The sequence below is a fragment of the Penicillium manginii genome, assembly GCF_028828005.1.
Source record: "Penicillium manginii strain IBT 31320 chromosome Unknown utg000004l:1.0-7231830.0:1.0-7236170.0, whole genome shotgun sequence".
NCBI lineage: Eukaryota > Fungi > Ascomycota > Eurotiomycetes > Eurotiales > Aspergillaceae > Penicillium > Penicillium manginii.
The window spans coordinates 5,749,822-5,770,982 of record NW_026643105.1 but is presented as its reverse complement, the minus strand read 5'-3'; the positions used below and the strand labels follow the sequence as shown (position 1 = coordinate 5,770,982).

General features: G+C 51.3%; 8 protein-coding genes across 8 annotated transcripts; 4 read left to right on the top strand and 4 right to left on the bottom strand.

Annotated features, from left to right (window-relative positions):
- Positions 1 to 115: 115 nt before the first annotated feature.
- kgd1 (alpha-ketoglutarate dehydrogenase KGD1) lies at positions 116 to 3,442 on the top strand (the record flags this gene model as incomplete). Its single annotated transcript, XM_057102500.1, has 3 exons — positions 116 to 316; positions 431 to 2,470; positions 2,570 to 3,442. 3 exons carry the CDS (start codon positions 116 to 118, stop codon positions 3,440 to 3,442), a joined length of 3,114 nt encoding a protein of 1,037 aa, XP_056962130.1.
- Positions 3,443 to 4,139: 697 nt separating this feature from the next.
- Positions 4,140 to 4,688, bottom strand: N7533_005849 (uncharacterized protein; the record flags this gene model as incomplete). The annotated part of the gene is made up of 1 exon (XM_057102499.1): positions 4,140 to 4,688. The coding sequence occupies one exon, from the start codon at positions 4,686 to 4,688 to the stop codon at positions 4,140 to 4,142; it is 549 nt and encodes a 182-aa protein (XP_056962129.1).
- A 4-nt stretch (positions 4,689 to 4,692) lies between these two features.
- N7533_005848 (uncharacterized protein) lies at positions 4,693 to 5,040 on the top strand (the record flags this gene model as incomplete). Its single annotated transcript, XM_057102498.1, has 2 exons — positions 4,693 to 4,771; positions 4,892 to 5,040. 2 exons carry the CDS (start codon positions 4,693 to 4,695, stop codon positions 5,038 to 5,040), a joined length of 228 nt encoding a protein of 75 aa, XP_056962128.1.
- A 674-nt stretch (positions 5,041 to 5,714) lies between these two features.
- N7533_005847 (putative PHD finger domain protein (Ing1)) lies at positions 5,715 to 7,724 on the top strand (the record flags this gene model as incomplete). Its single annotated transcript, XM_057102497.1, has 4 exons — positions 5,715 to 6,110; positions 6,187 to 6,833; positions 6,898 to 7,604; positions 7,669 to 7,724. The coding sequence occupies 4 exons, from the start codon at positions 5,715 to 5,717 to the stop codon at positions 7,722 to 7,724; spliced, it is 1,806 nt and encodes a 601-aa protein (XP_056962127.1).
- Positions 7,725 to 8,010: 286 nt separating this feature from the next.
- Positions 8,011 to 9,039, bottom strand: dscB (the record flags this gene model as incomplete). Its single annotated transcript, XM_057102496.1, has 2 exons — positions 8,011 to 8,679; positions 8,773 to 9,039. 2 exons carry the CDS (start codon positions 9,037 to 9,039, stop codon positions 8,011 to 8,013), a joined length of 936 nt encoding a protein of 311 aa, XP_056962126.1.
- Positions 9,040 to 9,381: 342 nt separating this feature from the next.
- Positions 9,382 to 11,354, bottom strand: N7533_005845 (TFIIH subunit TFB1 family protein; the record flags this gene model as incomplete). Its single annotated transcript, XM_057102495.1, has 2 exons — positions 9,382 to 11,150; positions 11,216 to 11,354. The coding sequence occupies 2 exons, from the start codon at positions 11,352 to 11,354 to the stop codon at positions 9,382 to 9,384; spliced, it is 1,908 nt and encodes a 635-aa protein (XP_056962125.1).
- An 800-nt stretch (positions 11,355 to 12,154) lies between these two features.
- N7533_005844 (Leucine Rich Repeat domain protein) lies at positions 12,155 to 14,217 on the bottom strand (the record flags this gene model as incomplete). Its single annotated transcript, XM_057102494.1, has 4 exons — positions 12,155 to 12,983; positions 13,024 to 13,528; positions 13,600 to 13,929; positions 14,019 to 14,217. The coding sequence occupies 4 exons, from the start codon at positions 14,215 to 14,217 to the stop codon at positions 12,155 to 12,157; spliced, it is 1,863 nt and encodes a 620-aa protein (XP_056962124.1).
- Positions 14,218 to 18,052: 3,835 nt separating this feature from the next.
- N7533_005843 (NAD(P)/FAD-dependent oxidoreductase) lies at positions 18,053 to 19,718 on the top strand (the record flags this gene model as incomplete). Its single annotated transcript, XM_057102493.1, has 3 exons — positions 18,053 to 18,068; positions 18,200 to 18,780; positions 18,846 to 19,718. 3 exons carry the CDS (start codon positions 18,053 to 18,055, stop codon positions 19,716 to 19,718), a joined length of 1,470 nt encoding a protein of 489 aa, XP_056962123.1.
- Between the last annotated feature and the right edge of the window lie 1,443 nt (positions 19,719 to 21,161).

The window sequence follows — 21,161 nt, the reverse complement described above, 5'->3', positions numbered from 1 at the left end:
GTTTGGTCTCATTACGGTTTTAAGACGATAATCACTGTCTCCTTCCCCATATCACCTCTTCTTTCTCTCCGACCCCATCCGATACTTCCTACGTCCTTGACGGAAAAATCCCGCAATGTTCAGAAACACCGCCTTGAAGGCCACCAACATGCGTGGTGTGTCTTCCGCCACTGCCCGGAGGTCTTTCTTCCTGGCCTCGAGCGCTCGCAATGCCTCGAAGAGCTCTGGTTTTAACCTGACTGCCCGCCGACCTCTCGCTGTCGTCGAGCGCGCTTTTGATGGCGCGCGGCCCTACGCCTCCTCCTCTGTCGGAGTGGTAAGTGAACCAATTCCCTCGTGGCTCGCAATCTTCTGATAGCATGCGATGAGAAGAACGTGTTATAACTTCTCTCGGACACTTGACTAACGGTGCGATTCTACCGCGAAATAGGATCCCAACGATTCTTTCCTCTCTGGCAGCACCGCCAACTACATTGATGAGATGTACCTGGCGTGGAAGCAGGATGCCTCCAGTGTTCACATCTCCTGGCAGACCTACTTCAAGAACATGGAGGATGGCAACATGCCTATCTCCCAGGCCTTCACTCCTCCCCCAACCCTCGTCCCTACACCCACTGGTGGTGTCCCTCAAGATATGCCCGGCGCCGGTATGGCCGCTGGAGCCGATGTGACAAATCACTTGAAGGTTCAGCTGCTGTGCCGCGCCTACCAGGCTCGCGGTCACCACAAGGCCAAGATTGACCCTCTTGGAATTCGTGGCGAGGCCGAGGCCTTTGGCTACAGCAAGCCCAAGGAGCTTGAGCTTGACCACTACGGCTTCACCGAGCGTGATCTGGACCAAGAGTTCGCCCTCGGACCCGGTATTTTGCCCCGTTTCCTCACTGAGGAGCGCAAGAAGATGACCCTGCGCGAGATCATTGCTGCCTGCGAGAAGATCTACTGTGGTTCCTACGGTGTCGAGTACATCCACATTCCTGACCGTAAGCCCTGCGACTGGATTCGCGACCGCTTCGAGATCCCCGAGCCCTTCAAGTACTCCGTCGACGACAAGCGTCGCATCCTTGATCGTCTCATCTGGAGTTCCAGCTTCGAGTCTTTCCTGGCCACCAAGTTCCCCAACGACAAGCGTTTCGGTCTTGAGGGTTGTGAGACCCTTGTGCCTGGTATGAAGGCGCTCATTGACCGCAGTGTCGACTATGGTGTCAAGGACATCGTCATTGGTATGCCTCACCGTGGTCGTCTCAACGTCCTCTCCAACGTTGTTCGCAAGCCCAACGAGTCCATCTTCAGTGAGTTCGCCGGTTCCACTGAGCCGTCTGAGGAGGGCTCCGGTGATGTCAAGTACCATCTTGGTATGAACTTCGAGCGCCCTACTCCCTCTGGTAAGCGTGTCCAGCTGTCTCTGGTCGCCAACCCCTCTCACTTGGAGGCCGAGGACCCTGTTGTCCTGGGTAAGACCCGTGCTATTCAGCACTACAACAAGGACGAGACCAACTACGACTCTGCCATGAGTGTCCTGCTTCACGGTGATGCTGCTTTCGCCGGTCAGGGTGTTGTCTACGAGACGATGGGCTTCCACTCTCTGCCCGCTTACTCCACCGGCGGTACCATCCATATCGTTGTCAACAACCAGATTGGTTTCACCACCGACCCCCGTTTCTCCCGCTCTACCCCCTACTGCTCGGACATTGCCAAGTCCATTGATGCTCCCGTCTTTCACGTGAACGCCGACGATGTTGAGGCTGTCAACTACGTCTGCCAGGTTGCCGCTGACTGGCGTGCCGAGTTCAAGACCGACGTCGTCATCGATATGGTCTGCTACCGTAAGCAGGGTCACAACGAGACTGATCAGCCCTCGTTCACCCAGCCCTTGATGTACAAGCGCATTGCTGCCCAGAAGGCGCAGCTGGACAAGTACGTTGAGAAGCTCATTGCCGAGGGTACCTTCACCAAGGAGGACATCGATGAGCACAAGAAGTGGGTCTGGGGAATGCTGGGTGACAGCTTCGACCGCAGCAAGGACTACCAGCCCACCGGTAAGGAGTGGCTGACTTCCGCCTGGAACAACTTCAAGACCCCCAAGGAGTTGGCCACCGAGGTCCTGCCTCACTTGCCCACTGCCGTGGATTCCAACTCTCTGAAGCACATTGCCGGAAAGGTCGGTGGTGCTCCCGATGGCTTCACCCTCCACCGCAACCTCAAGCGTATCTTGACCAACCGCAAGAAGACCGTTGAGGAGGGCCAGAACATTGACTGGGCTACTGCTGAGGCTCTTGCGTTCGGTTCGCTCGTCGATGAGGGTTACCACGTCCGTATCTCCGGACAGGATGTCGAGCGTGGTACCTTCTCCCAGCGTCACGCTGTTGTCCACGACCAGGAAAACGAGACCACTTACACCCCCCCTTCAGCACATCAGCGAAAATCAGGGCAGCTTCGTCATCTCCAACTCCTCTCTGAGCGAGTTCGGCGCGTAAGTTCCAAACAACTGGGTCAATCAAAATGATATAGAGATGCTAATTTATTTTCAGTCTTGGCTTTGAGTACGGTTACTCCCTGACCTCCCCCCGAGGCCCTTGTCATGTGGGAGGCCCAGTTCGGTGACTTCGCCAACAATGCTCAGTGTATCATTGATCAGTTCATCGCCGCTGGTGAGTCCAAGTGGCTGCAGCGTTCCGGTCTGGTTGTCTCCCTGCCCCACGGTTATGATGGCCAGGGCCCCGAGCACTCCTCCGGCCGTATGGAGCGTTGGTTGCAGCTTTGCAACGAGGAGCCTCGCCAGTACCCCGTTGCCGACAGACTGGACCGCCAACACCAGGACTGCAACATGCAGATCGTCTACATGACTGAGCCCTCCAACTTGTTCCACGTTCTCCGTCGCCAGATCCACCGCCAGTTCCGCAAGCCCCTCATTATCTTCTTCTCCAAGTCTCTGCTGCGCCACCCCATCGCCCGCTCTGACCTGGAGAGCATGACTGGTGACTCTCACTTCCAGTGCATCATCCCCGACCCCGAGCACGGTGCCTCTATCGAGGCTCCCGAGAAGATCGAGCGTGTCATTCTGTGCTCTGGTCAGGTCTACGCCGCTCTTACCAAGCACCGTGAGGCCCAGGGTATCCGCAACACTGCCATCACCCGTGTTGAGCAGCTGCACCCCTTCCCCTGGGCTCAGCTGAAGGAGAACCTTGACAGCTACCCCAACGCCAAGGACATCGTCTGGTGCCAGGAGGAGCCTCTGAATGCCGGCGCCTGGTCTTACGCCCAGCCCCGTCTTGAGACCCTACTGAACTCGACCGAGCACCACAACCGCCGTCACGTTCTGTACGCTGGTCGTGCCCCTAGCGCCTCCGTGGCCACTGGTCTCAAGGCCGTCCACTTGAAGGAGGAGCAGGAGTTCCTCGAGGACGCTTTCTCCGTTCACCAGGAGCGCCTCAAGGGCGAGTAAATTCATTGCGTGTACGCCCCCGGCGAATTTCTTGCCTAATAGCGGGTCTCTCTCCTGGGAGTATAGGCATTTGAATGTTTGATATGGTTGCTTTCCTAATGTTATGTTCATTGGGTCGCGTGGGAGCTAGCGTCCGATCCATCTTGTTTCATATGTAACACCTTTCCTACTATTATCTGCATGGGTTGTATCGTGTTCTCGTTCATTGTGTATATGACCCGTTCTTTGTCGTTGGCTTGCTTGCTGATAGACAGACCTGTCTATACATAGACCTATGTCTTTGTAAAATTTAAGTTTCATTTAGTGTTGCATTCAGGGTTCATCGGTCTTAATGGGCTTCGCTGTATTCAATTTTCCTTTCAAGCCTTAGTTCTAAGTCAGTAATTTTTGATCTTGTAGGACGACAGGCAGCATGTACGCCGGCGGCTAATGGGTTGGTCCTGCCTGGTAAAACTGGTCAGTCAAGGATAAGTTTGCTGCGTATTGAAACGTGAATTAGTGTAGCATATTGATTTGTACCACGTCAACTTGGGGGTTATTAGTAGTAGATTGTCATTGGTCAACGAAATCAATCCATCAATATTGATACAAATGAAGACTCTGACCCGGTACCTTGGCTCTATCACAAGAGCCTGATATCAATGAGGCACAACATCGCCCTCAGCCCTACCTGCCTGCCACCAGTACCTTGTCTGCCTTACATAGGGCGGGATGTGTAGTTGACAGTAAAAGGACGACCATCATGACTCGCGACCATAGCACGATCACGCGCGTGATCCAAGAACTCATCGACATCAAACTCCTCCGCAATCCCCGTCATCTGGAGATGCCGAATAGCAGTTCTGATCCAGTTGATGCCATTCTCATGATGTTGAGCGTCTTTGCGCGGATAAGCAATATCCTTGAGAAGTTCCATAATCTCATTGTGACTGACTTCAAGCGGAATCTTGCCGATCATCAACTGGCCCAGCAAGCGGTGGTCCTTAGACGGCTCGTATTGAGTGATGGCTCGGAACTGCCAGTCTCCTTTTGGCTTGGGCTGGTTGCGACGGACTGGTTCTGAGCTTGTGTGGCGGATGTCGAAACAGTCACTGTCGTGGCCTTGAGGTTTCTTGGGACGGATTATTATACTCCAGAGGAAGTCGTTGTGTTCGAGTTGGCGGTGGTGATTTTGGTTTTGGTTTTTGGAGAAGAAGTGGCCCTCGCGGGCGAAGAGGGTCACCATTACTTGTCGTTTATGTTTCATCGTTATGGTTCTCGGAAGACTGGATCGACCGGCTGAAGTTTTTATGTTAGCTGTTCTTGTGCAGGGAACGACCCAAGGGAAATGTGAGAGTTGCAACTGACACGCAAGATGGTGATGTGCAGGGCTGTGAGGAGCAGAGTGCTGAGACAAGGAACCGGGGTGAAAGAGAGTCATCTAACAGAGCGGAGTCGAATGATATAAAGATGACAATGAGGAGGATGAGGATGAGGATGAAGAAGAAGAAAAAGAAGAAGAAGAAGAAGAGGAGGAGGAGGAGGAGGAGGAGGAGGAGGAGGAGGAGGAGGAGGAGGAAGGGGAAATGGATGGGGGGAGGGAAGAGCGAAGAACCTGACAGTGAGAGGCTGAGGGAAGCATGAAAGCAAAGCAGACGAAGAGGTCCACAAGAAGGGTCCTCTCCTTTTAAGTGTCTTTTGCTTGATAAGTTATTCAATGAGACATTATTCGTACTGGTATGACACACATATCACGGTCCCAACCCACCTAGACTTAGTTGACTCCTCGCAACAAAAGAACTCGAAAATATTGGCGTGCTCTCTTCTGATATCAGTTGGGTCTAGACTCTTTGGCGCAGATGGAATGTTTCAACGGATGTTGAAAGCTGGGAGGGAGGATGAGAAATTGTAGAAATGGTAATGTCTGACGTTGGAAATAGAGGATAGTATATAGCCTACCTAGGTATGTTAGTACTAGTTAGTAGTCATGTGTATACTTCTATTTCTATGTGCCTGGATGACATCATTTCTGCTGGCTGACTGAATTCTGCCTGACAAATCAGGCCGAAACTCACCTGATCCCCAGCGCTCTTCTCCGCACGCAAACCTCCCGCTGCTCCTCCTTCGCCATCTCACAGCTGTTTTCCTGGAATGTGTCCTAAGCCTCGTGTGTATTCCTTTTCATATACCAACATTGGCATCTCCTACCCCTCATCTGTATCTTTTCAACAGGCCAGCTGTGCCTCGCAAGCTTTTCTAGCGGTGCAACTCTCGGCCTGACCTTACCTTCGCCATGTCTGCCATCTCCTCGACAACCCTGAATCCCCAGGGCTCGGGCGTCCGACAATCTTCTCGCCAAACACGAACAAACCCTTCGCGGACCTCCAAGAACATCGGGCGGACCTCTTTTGGCCGCGGAAGAGGCTTAAATGCCGAGAGTCCTGCGACGGCCCCCATTCCTCATGGCTTTTACCCTGCCCTCACCCACTTTACTGATGCAATCACCGCGCTCCCTCGCGAGTTTCGTCGACACAATTCCTTGTTGAAGGAAGTTGACGCCAAGGCGTGGGCGCTTGAGGAAAACTTGCTGCAATTGCTCAAGTACTCCTCAGAGTCGCAGCCCGTCCCTCATCCTCCAATCCCAACACCCATTGTAGGGGGTGTTGTTCGTGAGGACTTCTTGCCAAGAGTAAGCCGATCCAAAATTGCTCTTTGAAGATTTCACGAACGGAAGAACTTATACTCATTGACTTGCTCCTCCTCAGGATGTTACTCAGCTTCCCGAGACACCGGACAGCCAAAACCGCCGACTTCTCTTTGATCGCGTACGGCAGAGCCTCTCCGATCTTATGATGACAGCCGATGAAAAGAACCATGTAATCTCGAATGCAAATGAGGAGTTGGATCGCCAAATCATTCGGTTGGATGGAGTGTTCCCGTACATCGCGGGGGAAATCAGCGAGGAAGCTCGCCTTGGCAGCATGACACACTGGGCATACTCTAACAAGAGTACTGCGAAAGCAGCCACAAATGAGCGACCCCGCCGGGAAGCAGTGTCCCAGCGACAAGACATTCCGTATGCGATTCACGAGGCTGAAGCTGCTAGCCGCAGTGAAGCTCGGCGCGAAGCTGTCCAAGCGCGGAGACGTCGGAACCACGTTGACGCGGATTATGAGGAACCCCGCGGCGCTGGCGCTCGCAAAACCAATACCGGGAAATCTCGTGCAGATAATGCACCTGCAGATCAGGCACCGAAGCGCCGGAAGGTGGAGCGGCCTACGGCGATAGATATGGGCGCTTCGATGGAGCGTTCCGCCAGCGGCACAGGCAATCAACGAGCGTCCGCAAAGGATGGCACGGAGAAAAAGCGATCTCGTGCGCCAAACTCGACTGCTGCGGCAGCGCGCAAGAAGTATGTCTCCGGCCAAATTATCCTGAATACGCATAAAGCTAACTGTGCGTCTCTTCTTCCCCAGGCCGAATGTCACATCCAATGCCGCATCGCCCGTCCTGGCCCCCTCACCTCTCATCGGAACATTCAATGCCCCGCGCGGAGCTGCAAGTCCAGGCCCCAGCGCAGCCCGCCCACAGTCTTCACGAGCCCAGCAGAATGCTGGTCAAACAAGCAATGCCCGCCAACGGCCGTCATCCTCGACTTCCAACCGCCTTGCTCAAGGGAATGCTCCAAAGCCATCCGAAATCAAATCTACGCCCCGCGACACATCTTCCGTCAAAAACGAAATTCCGAATGGAGATGGAAACCGGGATTATAACGGCGAGGCAGGCGTGCGAGCAGCCACTGCGGGAGTCCGACGCGACGAGGGAGACGGAAGGAAGGCCGAATCAGCCGAAGCCGAGCCCGCCAAAGGACGAAACTCGAAGACAACCACGCCCGTTTCCGCATTTGTAGAACCTACTCAATCTCGTTCACGACCTACACGAAGTACAGACCCAGCGCCGAAGCGAAATCCTAAGAAAACGGCTCCAGCCCCTCCACCTATCATCCCCTCTGACGATGAATCTCTTCACGAGGGCGACGACGAAGACGAGGAGGGAGAGCCCCGATACTGCTACTGTAATGAAATCAGCTTTGGCGAGATGGTGGCTTGCGATAACGACGCTTGCCCTCGCGAATGGTTCCATCTGTCTTGTGTCGGAATGACAAAACCGCCTGGAAAGAATGGTAAGTTCAATCTCATTCGCGTTTGTTCCCAGCGGGTTTTAGAATTGATGCTGACTCTACGCAGTGAAATGGTACTGTGACGAATGTAAGACCGGCATGCGGTCGACGCGTGGGCGATGAGGTAAAATTGGTTCAGGATAGCATATAGACTAGCGTTGGCGCAATCATACCCACTGTTATCGGTGTTTTGCTTTAAGCATATACTTATAGGTCCCATGACCCCATGTCGACATCGACATTTAGAACCTAAAGTTCCTTGAATGTATACTAGCAGACATGGATATTGTGTGGCACTCAACTAGTTGTGCACTGGACAACCTGAAAAGTAACTATGGATCTCATTCCAAAAACTTATATATAAGCTGAAAATAAACCAAAAGAAGAGGACAAGAATACAAGATGCACTTCACCAAGCACCCCTCAATCTCTCCGCAAGCCCACCTCCCTCATTACCCCCATTTCTCCGCCTCTGTTCCGGCGCAGCTCCCTCCAACCCCGAAGCTTCCGCCTCGCCTTCAAGTCGCCGCCTCATATCCTCAAACCGCTCCCTCTCACCCTCGGCTGCAGCACTCGCAGCACCTCCATCCCTCCGCTCACGCTCCCCGACCAGCCACGCCGGAATCCGGAATCCGTTGCTTGCGGGCGAAAGGCCCGGAAGGAGTTCGGCACGCCAGGCTGTGCCGACAATCCATCCTGTCAGAGCTGGGAGGAGCGAGGCGGGGAATTGGGAGAGGGCGAGTTGGGCGGCAATTAAATAGGTTGTTGATTTGTCGGAGAGCAGGAGGGTTAAGCTTGGTGGGGGTGGTTTGGGGGTCGAGGTCCTATTTTCGGTATTGGTGTGGGGATCGGTGGTAGTCGTGCTTGTGGTTGCGGTGTTGGAGGAAGATGTTGTGCCGATGCGGTAGCGGAAGGTGTGTGGAATTGTGGCGTGGTATTGAGCCAACAGGGCAAATATCATTGCCGTGGGGCCCGAGGGGAGGTAATTGAGGTTGTTTAGAGAGAGTGGCCGCACGAGGATGGCGAGGAGGAGGGGTGGCAGGATGGTGGTATAAGGGATTGTTGTGAGGAGGAAGGTCTGTAGGCAACAGTTAGTATTGTGTTGATGGGGCTGGGGGATACTTTGCCATTATATGTATTGTAGAGAGCGCAAAAGCAGGAGTTGACTTACAGCCACCTTTCGCTTTCCCCATGCCCGCTCAACGACGCGAAGGTGATAGACCAACATGGCGGCGAAGAGCGCCTCGGTGGAGTTGGCGAAGCCGGCGGCTTGCCAGATGAGAGTGCGCCAAAACTGCGCATATGGCCACAGATGTGGAGATACATAGATTGAGCCAAGATGTTTGATGTCGAGGATTGAGAGTGCGATTGAGGATGCGATGATGTAGATGAGGAGGGATTTTGTGAGCGGGGTGTTGGTGAGGCCGGACGTGAGCATTTTGAGCGGTTGAGACTGTGGCCAAGAGATTGGGTTTTATTATCTAGTCAAGATTAGATGGATCATTCGGGCGATTGTAATTCGTGCAGAGTGGTGTTGCCGGGGGGGGCTGTGAGGTTCAACGGGTGTTAGTGGATGGAGTGGATGAAGGGCGGAAGTTGGAAGGCCAGCTTGGCAGCTCGGGAAGTCTGGGGTACCTCGGCATGCCGAGTCGATCTACGCCTATTTCTAAATAGAGCAAATGAACAGGAAGGAAAACATGGTATGTGATATATTATACAATTATTTCAATCACACCAACGCCAGGATTTATCTCCTTTTCTGCCGCAAGCGTCGTCTCATCTACACAGCCAACGAGGCTGCTTCTTTCGTTTCTTCCGCTAGAGCTGTCTTGTATCGATTCAATGCGAGGTCCAAGGCATTTAGTGTAGGCCCGAGAAGCTGATTGACAACCTTTTGGCCTCCCTCCACACCCTCTAGATTCATCTTCAATTTCCGTCCGGACCTCTCATAGACCTCGCGAGCATGAGTCTTGAGGCGATTGACCTCGACCTGACGCTCTGCCTCGGCGTCATTAGCGACGGCGCGAATACGGTCCTTTGCGCGCTGCAAAGACTCCGATAGAGAAGTCACTTCACCAGCGCGCTCCGGGTTGCCCGAGAGGAAGGCCTGCCAGAATTGATTCAAGAATTCTGTGGATGTCGCGTGGGTCAACGTTAACCGGTCGTAGAGTGCTATCGGTAAGCCACATGTATCAGATGTGGATGCTTCACTCATTTGAGTGCGCCTTTCACGCACTGCGCCCAGAATTTGAGCAAATGCATCGTGTAAAGCTGCCGAGGACCCAGCGGGTTGACGACTAGCAGGTGCATCCTCCATCTCCTCATCTTCATCGTCTCCCGGATCCACAAGCTTTTGTAGTTGCGTTATCCCACCCGGTGGCAGATTGTGCGCAATCTCTGAGCGGAGACTACTCAGTATCTTGTCTGGGTCCTGTTGCTTGAGTGCCCGTTTCTGGTCATCCTCCTGGGTATGGGAAAAGAAGCGATTCTGATCACTGATGTTGAGTTCAATACGGGACTGCTCCTCGTCCCCACGAAGATCGCGTAGTTGCATTTTCTTCCAGGTCTCTTCATTCATACCAATGGGAGCGCTTAAATCGCCATCAGCTGGTGCGACATTAGCCATGATCTTCTCGCTCAGGTTATTGAGAGTCCGGATAATGGGCACTTTGTCCACGCCGGAGGGTCGCATGTCTAGATCTGGTCGATTTCCACGACGCTGGCTGTGGTGGCTCTCGTTGCCTGCCATATCCAAAAAGTGGGGTATATTGGCCTCGCGGTTCATGTCCGCGATATCATCCCGTAGGTATTTATCTAGCACAAGATCGGTGGCATCTGCGTCAGAGATGCGCTCGCCGCGTAACTTCTTGAACAGTCGGCTCTGAAAGAATCGCGACCAAAATTGCTGTTCGCTCAGCTTCGGGACATTCTCGTCGTATACACGCTTGACGAGCGGGTGTTGCGTGAAAATGAGCTGGATTTGCTCTTTGCTGATATTCAACCGGGTCACATTTTCCTCGACACGCGGTTTCAATGATGACAGAACGTTGTACGAGCCTCTAGTCTGTGCTCTCTCAATGGCATGTGCCCTTAGAAGGTGCAATCGAGTCGACCAGAACTGTGACATGAACTGTGCCGAACCCAATGTTTCTGGTTTTGTGTGCAAAGAGTCCATGAACATTCGCTGCAATGTAGAGTCCGCCTTCAGCAGCGACTGTTGTAATTCCACATCCCCCTTCAATCGGTTGTCGTCATCCCATGGGTTCTTCGCCGATCCTGCCGATGAAACTGCATTCGCGATCGCCATAGCCGCCGAAATACCCCCTCCACTGCCTCCGGGTGTCGGCGTCTGGGAGGGCGTACCCGGTTTTCCCGCATTGACTCGAGCGCTAAGTGTACCTTTGATGGCATCAGCCTGCGGGCGGGCTTCCGGACCTGCCGTGAAAAGAAAAACATATGCTTCGGCGGTGCTGTTCGGAGGGGCGTTGGCGGCCAAAACGAAGATCTTCAGCATAACTTTCGGGTTTGAAGCGGGGGTTTGCTGCAAATCTAGTCATTCGAGTCAGCGCAAGTCCTGCGAGGTTGCTCGACGGCGATCAAGGACAACTGCGTACTCGATATAGTAGTCACCGGGATCGAGAGAGCTGAACCACCAGCTACTGCTGGTGTCCAGGTGAGTGTTTGCTCATCTGCGGTCAGTGTCAAGATGCCATCCTTCTTTTTGTAAGAAGCGGCTCCGCTGGGAGGTGCCATCGTCACGTATCTCGACAGCTCTCACTGTCCTGGGAAATGACAGCGAAACGACCCATCGGGATAAGCCAGTCCCCTGGGGTAAAGCTGGAAAGAAGAAGGACCGAGGCCTTCGACGCGCAGAGACAGCGGGTGAAGTGAATGCAACTAGTCAAAAGAAGAGCCGCAGCTCTTTATCAAATCATCACGTGACATATCACCTGGCGAATAATACCCTAAAGCATTCAAGTGCTGACCAACGCTGATAGAGCGGATATTCAAGAAGTCAAATCAACGTTTCTAGGGACTATTATTCGTGAATATTGCTACTAAGTTACGATGTTTCATTGAAAAATTAATGGTTTTGGACGGGTATAAGGAGTATGAGCAGAGTTGATATGGGCACGCCATTCGATCGATCACATAACGCCAGAAAACAATTTAACAGAACAGAAGAGAACGCTGAGGAGATCCTGAATGCTATACAAAACCTGCAGAACGCGATTGAGAGAACGAACCCGAAGCGAGAAGCTGGAATGCCGAAATTCGTAAGCCATGTTGCGCGCCGCCATGCATAGACCGGATATCATCATTCATAAAAATCAAAAAGAACCCGCCCGAGATAGTGCCATGCGTAAAAGTAAATGCGGAGAAAAAAAGAGATAAGCAGGCAGAAACCAGACAGAAACCAGACAGAAACCAGGGTATTGAGACCACGCCATCGATAAGAGAGCAAGAGAGAATCAGATCAGAGAGGAAATGCAAGTGGCGGTGAGCGGTGTTTTTCGAGTGGCAAGAAAGAAGAGGTAAAGTGCCGGCCAGAATCATTTCTTGAACATATAGTGTCCATAGATGCCGCCAACATCGCCGACGGCCATGGGGATCTTGCGCATGCCCCACCAGCGCGCTCCCATCTTCCAGTAGCGGTAGCCGTCGTCCAAAGGCTCATTTGGCAGCGATGCGGGATCGCGAACATACCAACCGCGGCGGCCTAGATCACGAACAGTCCATCCCACAGACACACGCTGGGTCTTGGCGCGCTCACGGAGCGGTGTGATAATCTTATCACTGAACTCGATCACCTGCAGGGGATAGCTCTGCTCGGACAGCAGAAGGCATGAGCTCGTGTTGAAGATAGCACCGATGGTCATCTGCGGCACCTTGGCAAGGTCAAGATAGCACAGAGTGCTGGGGGCTGCGTTTTCATCCTTGGCAAAGAATGAATTCACGTCTTTGACAGAAAGTTCGGCCGAGCTGAGGCCCAATTCATGCAGGTGCTTGGTCAGAGGGATCAAGAGGGACACGTGCTCAGAAGTAACCTTGGCGCCACCCAGGTTCATAGATCGAAGAGTCGAAGGGAGCTTGGGCAGCAATGCTGAAACATCCTCCTCCTCAAGCAGACGGAATCGCGTTGGGTCATTCAAGAGGTTCAAGTACACAAGAGAATCGCAAACGGCAGGATGAGTGGTCAGGAATTCGATCAAGGCGGAGCTACGCAGACGTGTGCACCGGGACAGGCCCAGGTGGCTGATGCGAGCAGTCTCCGGGATAGCCGCAAGGGCGGAGTCATTGACCTGGGTGTGGGTCAAATCGAGGTGCGTCAGGTTGATCAGTCGTGAGAGCAATTGATCGAACATGGGTGCGGGAATGGTACTACATTCGTGGAGCGAGAGGCGTTTCATACTAGGCAGACTCATGGGCAAAGGGGGGGCCTGCGGACAGAGCCTCGGTGAAGACTTGAGAAAAGGCCTGAGTAGAGCAACCACAGAAATCCACAGCACGCAAGTTCGGCAAGCCCATAAACAACTTCCGTATAACTTCCACACTAAGATCACCCTCTAGATGTTCCTGCAGCAAACATTCCTTCAAGTTGGGCAAAAGGTCCAAGCACTTCAAAAGCGTGCGCGAGGTCAAGTTTTGAATCTCCGCGTTCATCTGCTTAGTACGACCCAATCCAACAGAAGTAAAGTGTGAGAAATCGAGACGGCGCACCAAAGTTCCCAGTGCCGGGTACTGCGACATGTGGTTAAGGGCCTTGGAAAAGATGATCGAGTGCGGGAAGGTCATGTTGCGGTAGAGGACGCCCAGGGTTGCTGCATGCAGGGTGTGTGAGGTCAAAAGGCATGAGATCAGGTCAACATTGCGGGGAGTGTAGCCATTGGGAGGCAAATCCAGGGCCAAGTTCGAAATAATTTGATCTGATAATCGGTTAGCCATATAGATCTTGGAATTTTTCTCTCTTGTTCTTTCTCTCCCGGATATTTCGTACCAAGAACCTCAGGGGGCAGCTTCTCGAGAGCCGATGTACCAGGAGGCGGCTGGGATAGTTCGACCACAGCGGGGGCCTGAGGAGGCATTAGCTCCCTTCCCGTTTCGGTATCTTCCCATGCCCAACCCTTCGCCTGCATATTGCCGATATTGCGCAGGTCTCCATAACTACGACTCAGGCTCTTTCCACCTAGGCGGATTTGCTTCCATCCTAGAAATCCACCACAGGGACAACAGAAGTCAGGGCTCGGCTGCATCTCCCGATGCGCGGGCTTGCAGGGCTCCTTGGGGGAAGGAGCGTGGTGAGTGTCCACGAAAGATTGCGCAATATCTGCCAGTCATCAGTATATGGCAAAGTCAAGTATGGGTATCGAGTAACCTCGTAGCTAGCCTCGCGCACAAAGGACACCACAAACGTACCGTCGTCGGCGTCCTCTTTGATGGAGCCAAAGGATGGGCGGCGGCGACTGCTGGATCTCGAACCGTCCGGGGTGTCACACGAGGAAGGCGAAGAGTCGCGTGAATGAAAGTGGTCACCACAGGGAATAGTAAATCGAGGGAGAATAGGCTTGGAGTTCGAAGAGGGAGAAGTGCCAGTGGCAGTGGTGGGAGAGGCCATGGTGAAAGCGGGCCCTCTATAAAGGGCCCTAGGCACGCGGCTCAGTGGTACCTTTGGGAATAGTGGAACAGAAAAAAAAAGAAAATGTGCAGAACTAAACGAGGCTAGAAGTAGCTTCCCCGGATTCCTAGCGAAAAGAGGCAGTCGGTCAATGGGAATAAGGGGAGGTTAGGGCTATAAGAGAGAAGAAAAAAAGAGAGAAAGAAGAGGGGCGGCGGGGAAGGAAAAGTCGAAGCTGTTAGTCACGGAAAAGGGCGAACCGGCGTTGCACGGCTGGGTGGGTATGTGTCCACCGGCGCCACTTAAAAGTGTCAAATAGGTAAAAGGTGAAGAGGGGAGTGTGAATAGTCCAAAGGAATTAAAGAGAAATACGAGGGAGAGAGTGGTCAGAGGAGGAAGGAGGAGAAGTAGTAGAGAAAGAGAGAGGGAGAGAGATGTCCGTGTTGGGGTCAAGAGGCGAAAGTGGCGGATGTACTGCAAAGTCATTCGGCCAGCGGCGGTTAACTAAACAAGCTACCCCTGCAGAGCCGATTTTGTCTTTTTTTGGTATTTTTTATTTGGGTATTTTCTATTTTCTATTTCCCTATATATTTACCTCGAAGTTTTTACTTCCTTCTTCTTTGATTCTACCTTATTTTTCTAGTCTGCAGAACGGTATGCAAGCGGAAGTGCATATCGTCATTGGGTTGTCGATAAGGACATAGTAGTATGTACGGAGTAGTAATTGGGAGTGTTAAGGTACCCTACTACCTAGGTATTGATTACTTCCAGAATACTCGTAAATAAGCACGGGATCAATTGTGTTCCAAGGATTTTAGGGAATCACCTGCCCCATTTCCATTCCCACTTTCCAACGGATCTGGTTGCGCCCGGTGGAGAGCAATCTATGACATAAGGGAAATCATCGTTTTTGGCATAGTCTTCCTCTCCGGCGCCTCCAGTGCACCGGTAGCTTCCATTGAGGATCAATGCGCTGGTCAGAAACCATTCGGCTAGAGGAGGGTAGTGCGACATACGGAGTACGGGAGTACGGGAGTACAGGATCGAATAATAAATTATATCATTGAGGACCGTGACGAAAATAAAAATAAAATAAAATAAAATAATCCCCCAAAAAAGAAAAGAAAATGTACCCCAGACTAGCCGGCCACGTTTGAGTTCTTGTTAGGTAAGGCTAACTGGATTCACCATCTTTGATTGGTCAATGCGGCCGATCATGTGGGACCTGGCGGTTCCAGGGTTGCCATTACCAAATAACAATCACCTGATCTGCTCTATACTCCTCCAACCGACTCCATCAAGGTAAACTAAAAGGCAAACTAAAGGTGAACTAGTCCACATACTGCTTTCGCTTCAATTTCCTACTCTCTTTCAAGTATTCACCGACCCTGGCATTGACTTTCTATCCCTCCTGCCATCCTAAAAGTAGATCCTTCAACCATACACCCCCTGCCTAGCCTGGCCCTGCATTCCACCGGTCTTGGTTTGTCTCGGACTCGGTCTTAGCTCGGGACGTGAGACCTCGGGACCACTCCATCTTCACATTACAACCGGCATTTACAGAGTATAGTCATGTATCCTTGCATTATCTTATATTCAAATACTCATGATCCTCACGATGCTGACTAGCACTGCGTCTCCGGTCCACTGTATAACTAATGAAGCTGCATTGGCAAAGGCTTAGTTCCGGCGCTATCGGGGTCATCGGGGATACCATAGGTACAAGAGGTAGTTGGCCCCGGTCGGCTGTGAGACTAACATGCTAGATGACGTTATGCGGCAATGCCAGCTTGTTAGCACCATCTCATCTATCAACTAACACCTGCAAAGTAAGACTAGTACTCCCTGCGTTGCATAGTATCAAATCCGAAAGGACACATCGCCGACTGTCGGCATAACGCGGTACATATGTAGTATCTCCCGTCAAGACAACGGGGTCAAACTGTTCGGAGGGGCTGGTGGCCCCAAAAACACGGTGGCGGGTGGATCACGGGATCTGCATCTTCTTACTCTATCTATTCCAACGGAGTACATAGATATACTCTCCGTGGAGAACTACGGAGCACCGGCGATCTCGATCATCAACATTGTTGACAAGACAATAGTCTGCTCTCTGCAAATGCCGGCGCGCCGCCGAGAGTCTTGGCCTGCAACCCCCTCGCGCCCCTATTTAACTCCTTTTTATCTTCCTTTCTCAAAATGAAGAAAACAAATAATGATCTCGATCCTGTAGGAAAAGCTCGGATGCTCAACCCGCTGTCCGCGTGACCTGCGCGGAGATACTTCCGACATGCGTCGCATCGGCATTTTGGTGGAGCCCAAGCACCCAACCGAGAGCCTTCGCTTCCTCGTCTCCAAAGTGAGAATGCTCTTCCGACTCGTCAGGCAATTATGTATTCCGTAATAACACACCATCAGTAAGAATCGAAGCGTGTTCAAATCACCCCATTGCGAACCACTTAAATACTATCAGCCCCGTAGGGCAAGTCTGTGAGCCTTGTGTCACAAGGTGATGAACAACGCACAATATGTGCTCGTCGGTTTCGTGACACCTCCGTTTCCTCACAAAAAGTGGTCTCTAGGTGCTGGTTGAGGGATTGCTGCGCCCATCTTTAATAACCTCCCAAAGTAATCCTATGGTCAATCGGGTGGGTACCCGACCACGTATGTAAGAAGTCCCAATGCGAGATGATGCCTTTCGATGGGGCATCCAGACGATCAGCTAGCCAGTCATGTATATCATCGCCTGTAGTGTGTGTCTAGTACAGTGGTATCATGCTGAACTATGCGTTGGCTGGTCTTTGAAGTTGATGATTTTGCGATGGGAAAACAAATACTAATTCTCTATTCATATGACTTAAATGAAGCCTAATTGGGTGAGACTCATTTTCGCTGTTCCCTGTCCTAGCAAACACTAGGTATTCACCATATGATGTGATTATTTGCTACCACATTAACATAGCGCATGATATAAGACCTCAGCGAATGACCACAGTTGAGAGAGACGTCGGTCGGCGGCTTATCCTCGATGGAGTGACCAACATACTGCAACAATCGATCAAAATCAAAAGAATCACCATCCGAGGACTCCTCCTCCTCTTCTTTTAGTTGATTTCCGGATACGCCAGAGTATGTAAAATGCTCTGGTTTTCTTGGATGTGTTTTATCTACCCAGGTGGACCTGATTAACGACAAGGTATTTCGTGACGACTTCCGTCGCGACGATGCAAATGAAGCCAGCTCCAAGAGTCTATATTTGCGGGAAATGCGCTTTTAAAACCTGAATCTTTCTATCCGCCGTGCTTAGATCTAGGCTGGTTCAAGTTGTGGTCCACATGCTTTTCAACTTGAAGTTTTAATAGGCAAGCCGACCCCACCCTTTCTCAGTGTTGTCAGAAGGGCCACCCATGTACATACTATGTATCACTTTACTAACACATACTAGTAACGCGGAGAAAGTGTTCGAGTCAAGAAACCGGCTCCTTTCTCAACATGTAATTGGTGAATTGTGTGTAGATTCCAGGCCATCAGTAAGCATTCCAAAGTTCAAAATGGTCGGTCCCTGGAATAGATGCGGGCGGTCTTCGTAGCTAGATCTGGCTAGCGACCGGCACATTTCCCATGTTTTAATTGGATATTCGAGTCAGAATCTCTATTAAAGCTCGAGTTGTGGGTACTTTTGATTACAGTGACATATAATTCCGCGCATAGTAAATAGATGCCAACCCCATCTACTCGTATTTAAGTCCCAAATGAAGCCGGTTTGAGTGACAACCTTCGAATTCACGAACTTCAGTGGAAAACCGTACTGCTAACAGCTTCCCAATTCTTGACCATGGACATTACTTCTGGTACGTCAAGACCAATGACCCCGCCCCCAGTTTCCCCATGAATTCAAGGCACCTGTCAACTTATCGAGTCTCCTGTCTTCACCTTGGCTTGGTCTATCCTATATGAATTCAACTCAAACGGCTAATCCAAGAGTCAACAGACATAACCGCTCAGGTCAAAGAGCGCATCACCCTAGCCCCAGGCTTGCCCAATCCAAACCCAACGCAATCATCATGGCAGCAACCACCTCATCCGATAGTTGCCAACATTCAGTCAAATCTCGCCGACGAAGCAGATATTGTCATCATTGGATCCGGTGTCACTGGTTGTGGCGCTGCCCATGCCTTACTGCATCACCCAGACGCCACAGAGCTGCGCATAACTGTTCTTGAAGCCCGAGAAACATGCAGCGGGGCAACTGGCCGGAACGGCGGGCATATCTGCTCCAATATTCTCGAGAGTTTTGGCCCCCTTATGGATGCACATGGCTTAGAAGCTGCTCTCGAGACGGCCCGTTTCAGTGAAGCCAATGCTATTCGGCTGAGGGAAGTCACAGCGAGCCTAGCGAAAAAGGACCGCGAAGCTACAGAGCTTCGGGATGTCGTGCTAGGAACTTCTACATCTAACTCTGAGACTATGGAGGGCTTCAAGACTGCCGTGAGACTACTTGAGCAAGAATATCCGGATAGTCTTATAAAATTCAAATTCGTGGACGATCGGGATCGAATCAAGGTATGTTATTTCTTGTCATGTCTAACAAATTTCCCAATCAGCTAGTTTCTAACACTTCATGGCAGGAATTTTCCTTCCAAGACGACGTTGTCGGTTTGGTAGAGCAGCACGGTGCAGCCGCAGTATGGCCCTATCGCCTGATCACTGCAATCTTCGAAAAGCTTTTGACGGAGTTTGAGGATCGTTTCACTTTACAGACATCGACACCGGTTCAAGCTATCAAGTTCAATCCAACAGAATCACCGTCGTACTCCGTCACCACCCCTCGGGGCATTATTCGAGCGCACAAAGTCATTCACTGCACGAATGGATTTTCAGGTCATCTGTTGCCAAACTTGGTGGGCGCCATATACCCTCTTCGCGGTACCATGTCGGTGCAGAAGCCTGGTCCTGATTTTCCTCTGTTGGGAGATCGTTTCTCCTGGTCCTTCGTGAATGAATTTACCTACCACCCGGAAAGCGATGTCTGGGATACGCAATATCACTATGTTCAGCAGAATGCGAAAACGGGTGAGATCTGGATTGGAGGCGAGTATCAAAAGTTATCGGAGCTACTTACCAGTGATGACTCGACCGTCGGGGAAATAACACAGCAGAAACTCTCGGCGGTACTTCCAACGCTATTTTCCAAGGTGGAGCCCCATCAAGTGCGAAAAGTCTGGTCTGGGATTATGGCTTTTACCTCTGATGGTTGTCCAATTGTTGATCAACTTCCATCCTCAATATCTGGTCGAGAGGGTGAAGGGGAATGGATAGCAGCCGGTTATAATGGACACGGAATGGACAAAGCTTGGTTATGCGGTGAAGGGATAGCTCGAATGGCTCTTGGGGAAAAGAGTGTGCCCGGTCTGCCGCAGATCTACTTGCTTGGAGAGGAAAGGCTGGGTAGACTTACAGCGGACGGATCTGTAGGCGCTTTTAAATCAATGTTCTCCTAGCCTAGTACTACTTACGAGTTGAGGGCAATAGGCAGTTAAAGTAGATTGTTTTATAGAAAGTGCATATTACCTTGCTACTTGGTACTGCTGCATTCCTACTGTGTCACTTTCTAGCCTTCTCCATATACCCTAGTTCCAATTTCAATTTCTACTCGATCATAGCATTTGCCATGAAGTTTGATTGAAGCTGGCGCCGCATTTTTTCTGTTGATGCAGTGAACGAGCCGCCATCCTGGGATGCATAGTTAACACAGCTCACATACCACCTCACAGAACGCCCGCGCAACTTTCATCAGGAGTATAAAGTCTTTAGATACAAACCTACAAAGATTCGAGTCAGAACCTTGGAAACATGCGCTAAAAAGCCCACTTTCGGAGCGTTGTGGACCACAAGTGGATACGGAAGAACGATACCTTCACCTACATCTGAGTGACAGCACGCGTCTAAGCACTTACTAGTACTCATACCACTCAAGTTCTCAGATCTCGAAGAATAATACCATTCCATTCCTGGTTTTCATCATACAACTTTGTATCAAGATAGCCCACGCCACCCAATGGCCCGAAACCAAAGCCCCTGTCAATACGGCCCGCCACAACCTTGTTCTCCATTCTGCATGAACTACTCCATTCCTCAGAAACAGAGACTCAGAGAATTATGCAGCTACCGAGTTGCCGCCCTCCCAATCCCGTGTCTCTGGAGCAAACGACGCTCGGAAAGGAGGGTGTCGTTTAAAGAGCAGAGAAGAAAGACTTCTTCGAGTACTTGCAAAGAAGAAGGGAGTCGGTAATTGCAAAAACACAAGGTAGATAGCAAAAATTCCATTTCCGGTTCGCGTTGAAAATGCATTGAAACAAAAGAGACGAGAACGCGGAAAAAAAAAATAGGATGTAAAGGGGAATCACCTTCTACCCCCCCTGGGACCAGTCTGCTCCGGCGGCGCGGGCTCCTCGGGAGTGCCTAACAAACATCTAAGGTGGCCAGGTGGTCTAGCGGTAGCCATCCTGGTGGGCATCAAAGAAACAGCTAGTAGTTTCAGGCCCCACTTCTGTTTACAACATGATGCCGCGGGTTCAAGTTCGAACCCAGTAGCCATCAAAATGCCTGTCATTTGCCGGCCAGTTAGTGGGTATGACCACAGTGGGGGAAGGTTTTGCTAGGTACAAGCCCAGCGCCTGGAAGGAGATAGGGGTTATTATGGAGCATGGTTCTCATATATTGGCCTCCCCTTTACTATCTCTAGTATACTGAATGTGTGTGTTTATTCACCTAGGGTTTTGGCAGTTTTCCCTTGGGACTATAGTATACCAATACACGAGAGTAGTCCTGAAATCTATGTGGTGCACTAGCACAAGATAGAATTATAAATATCATGGCATCTCACATCAAGATGTACAGCCTGTATCCTAGTTGTCTGAGTGAGCATAGTGCCCTAATAATGA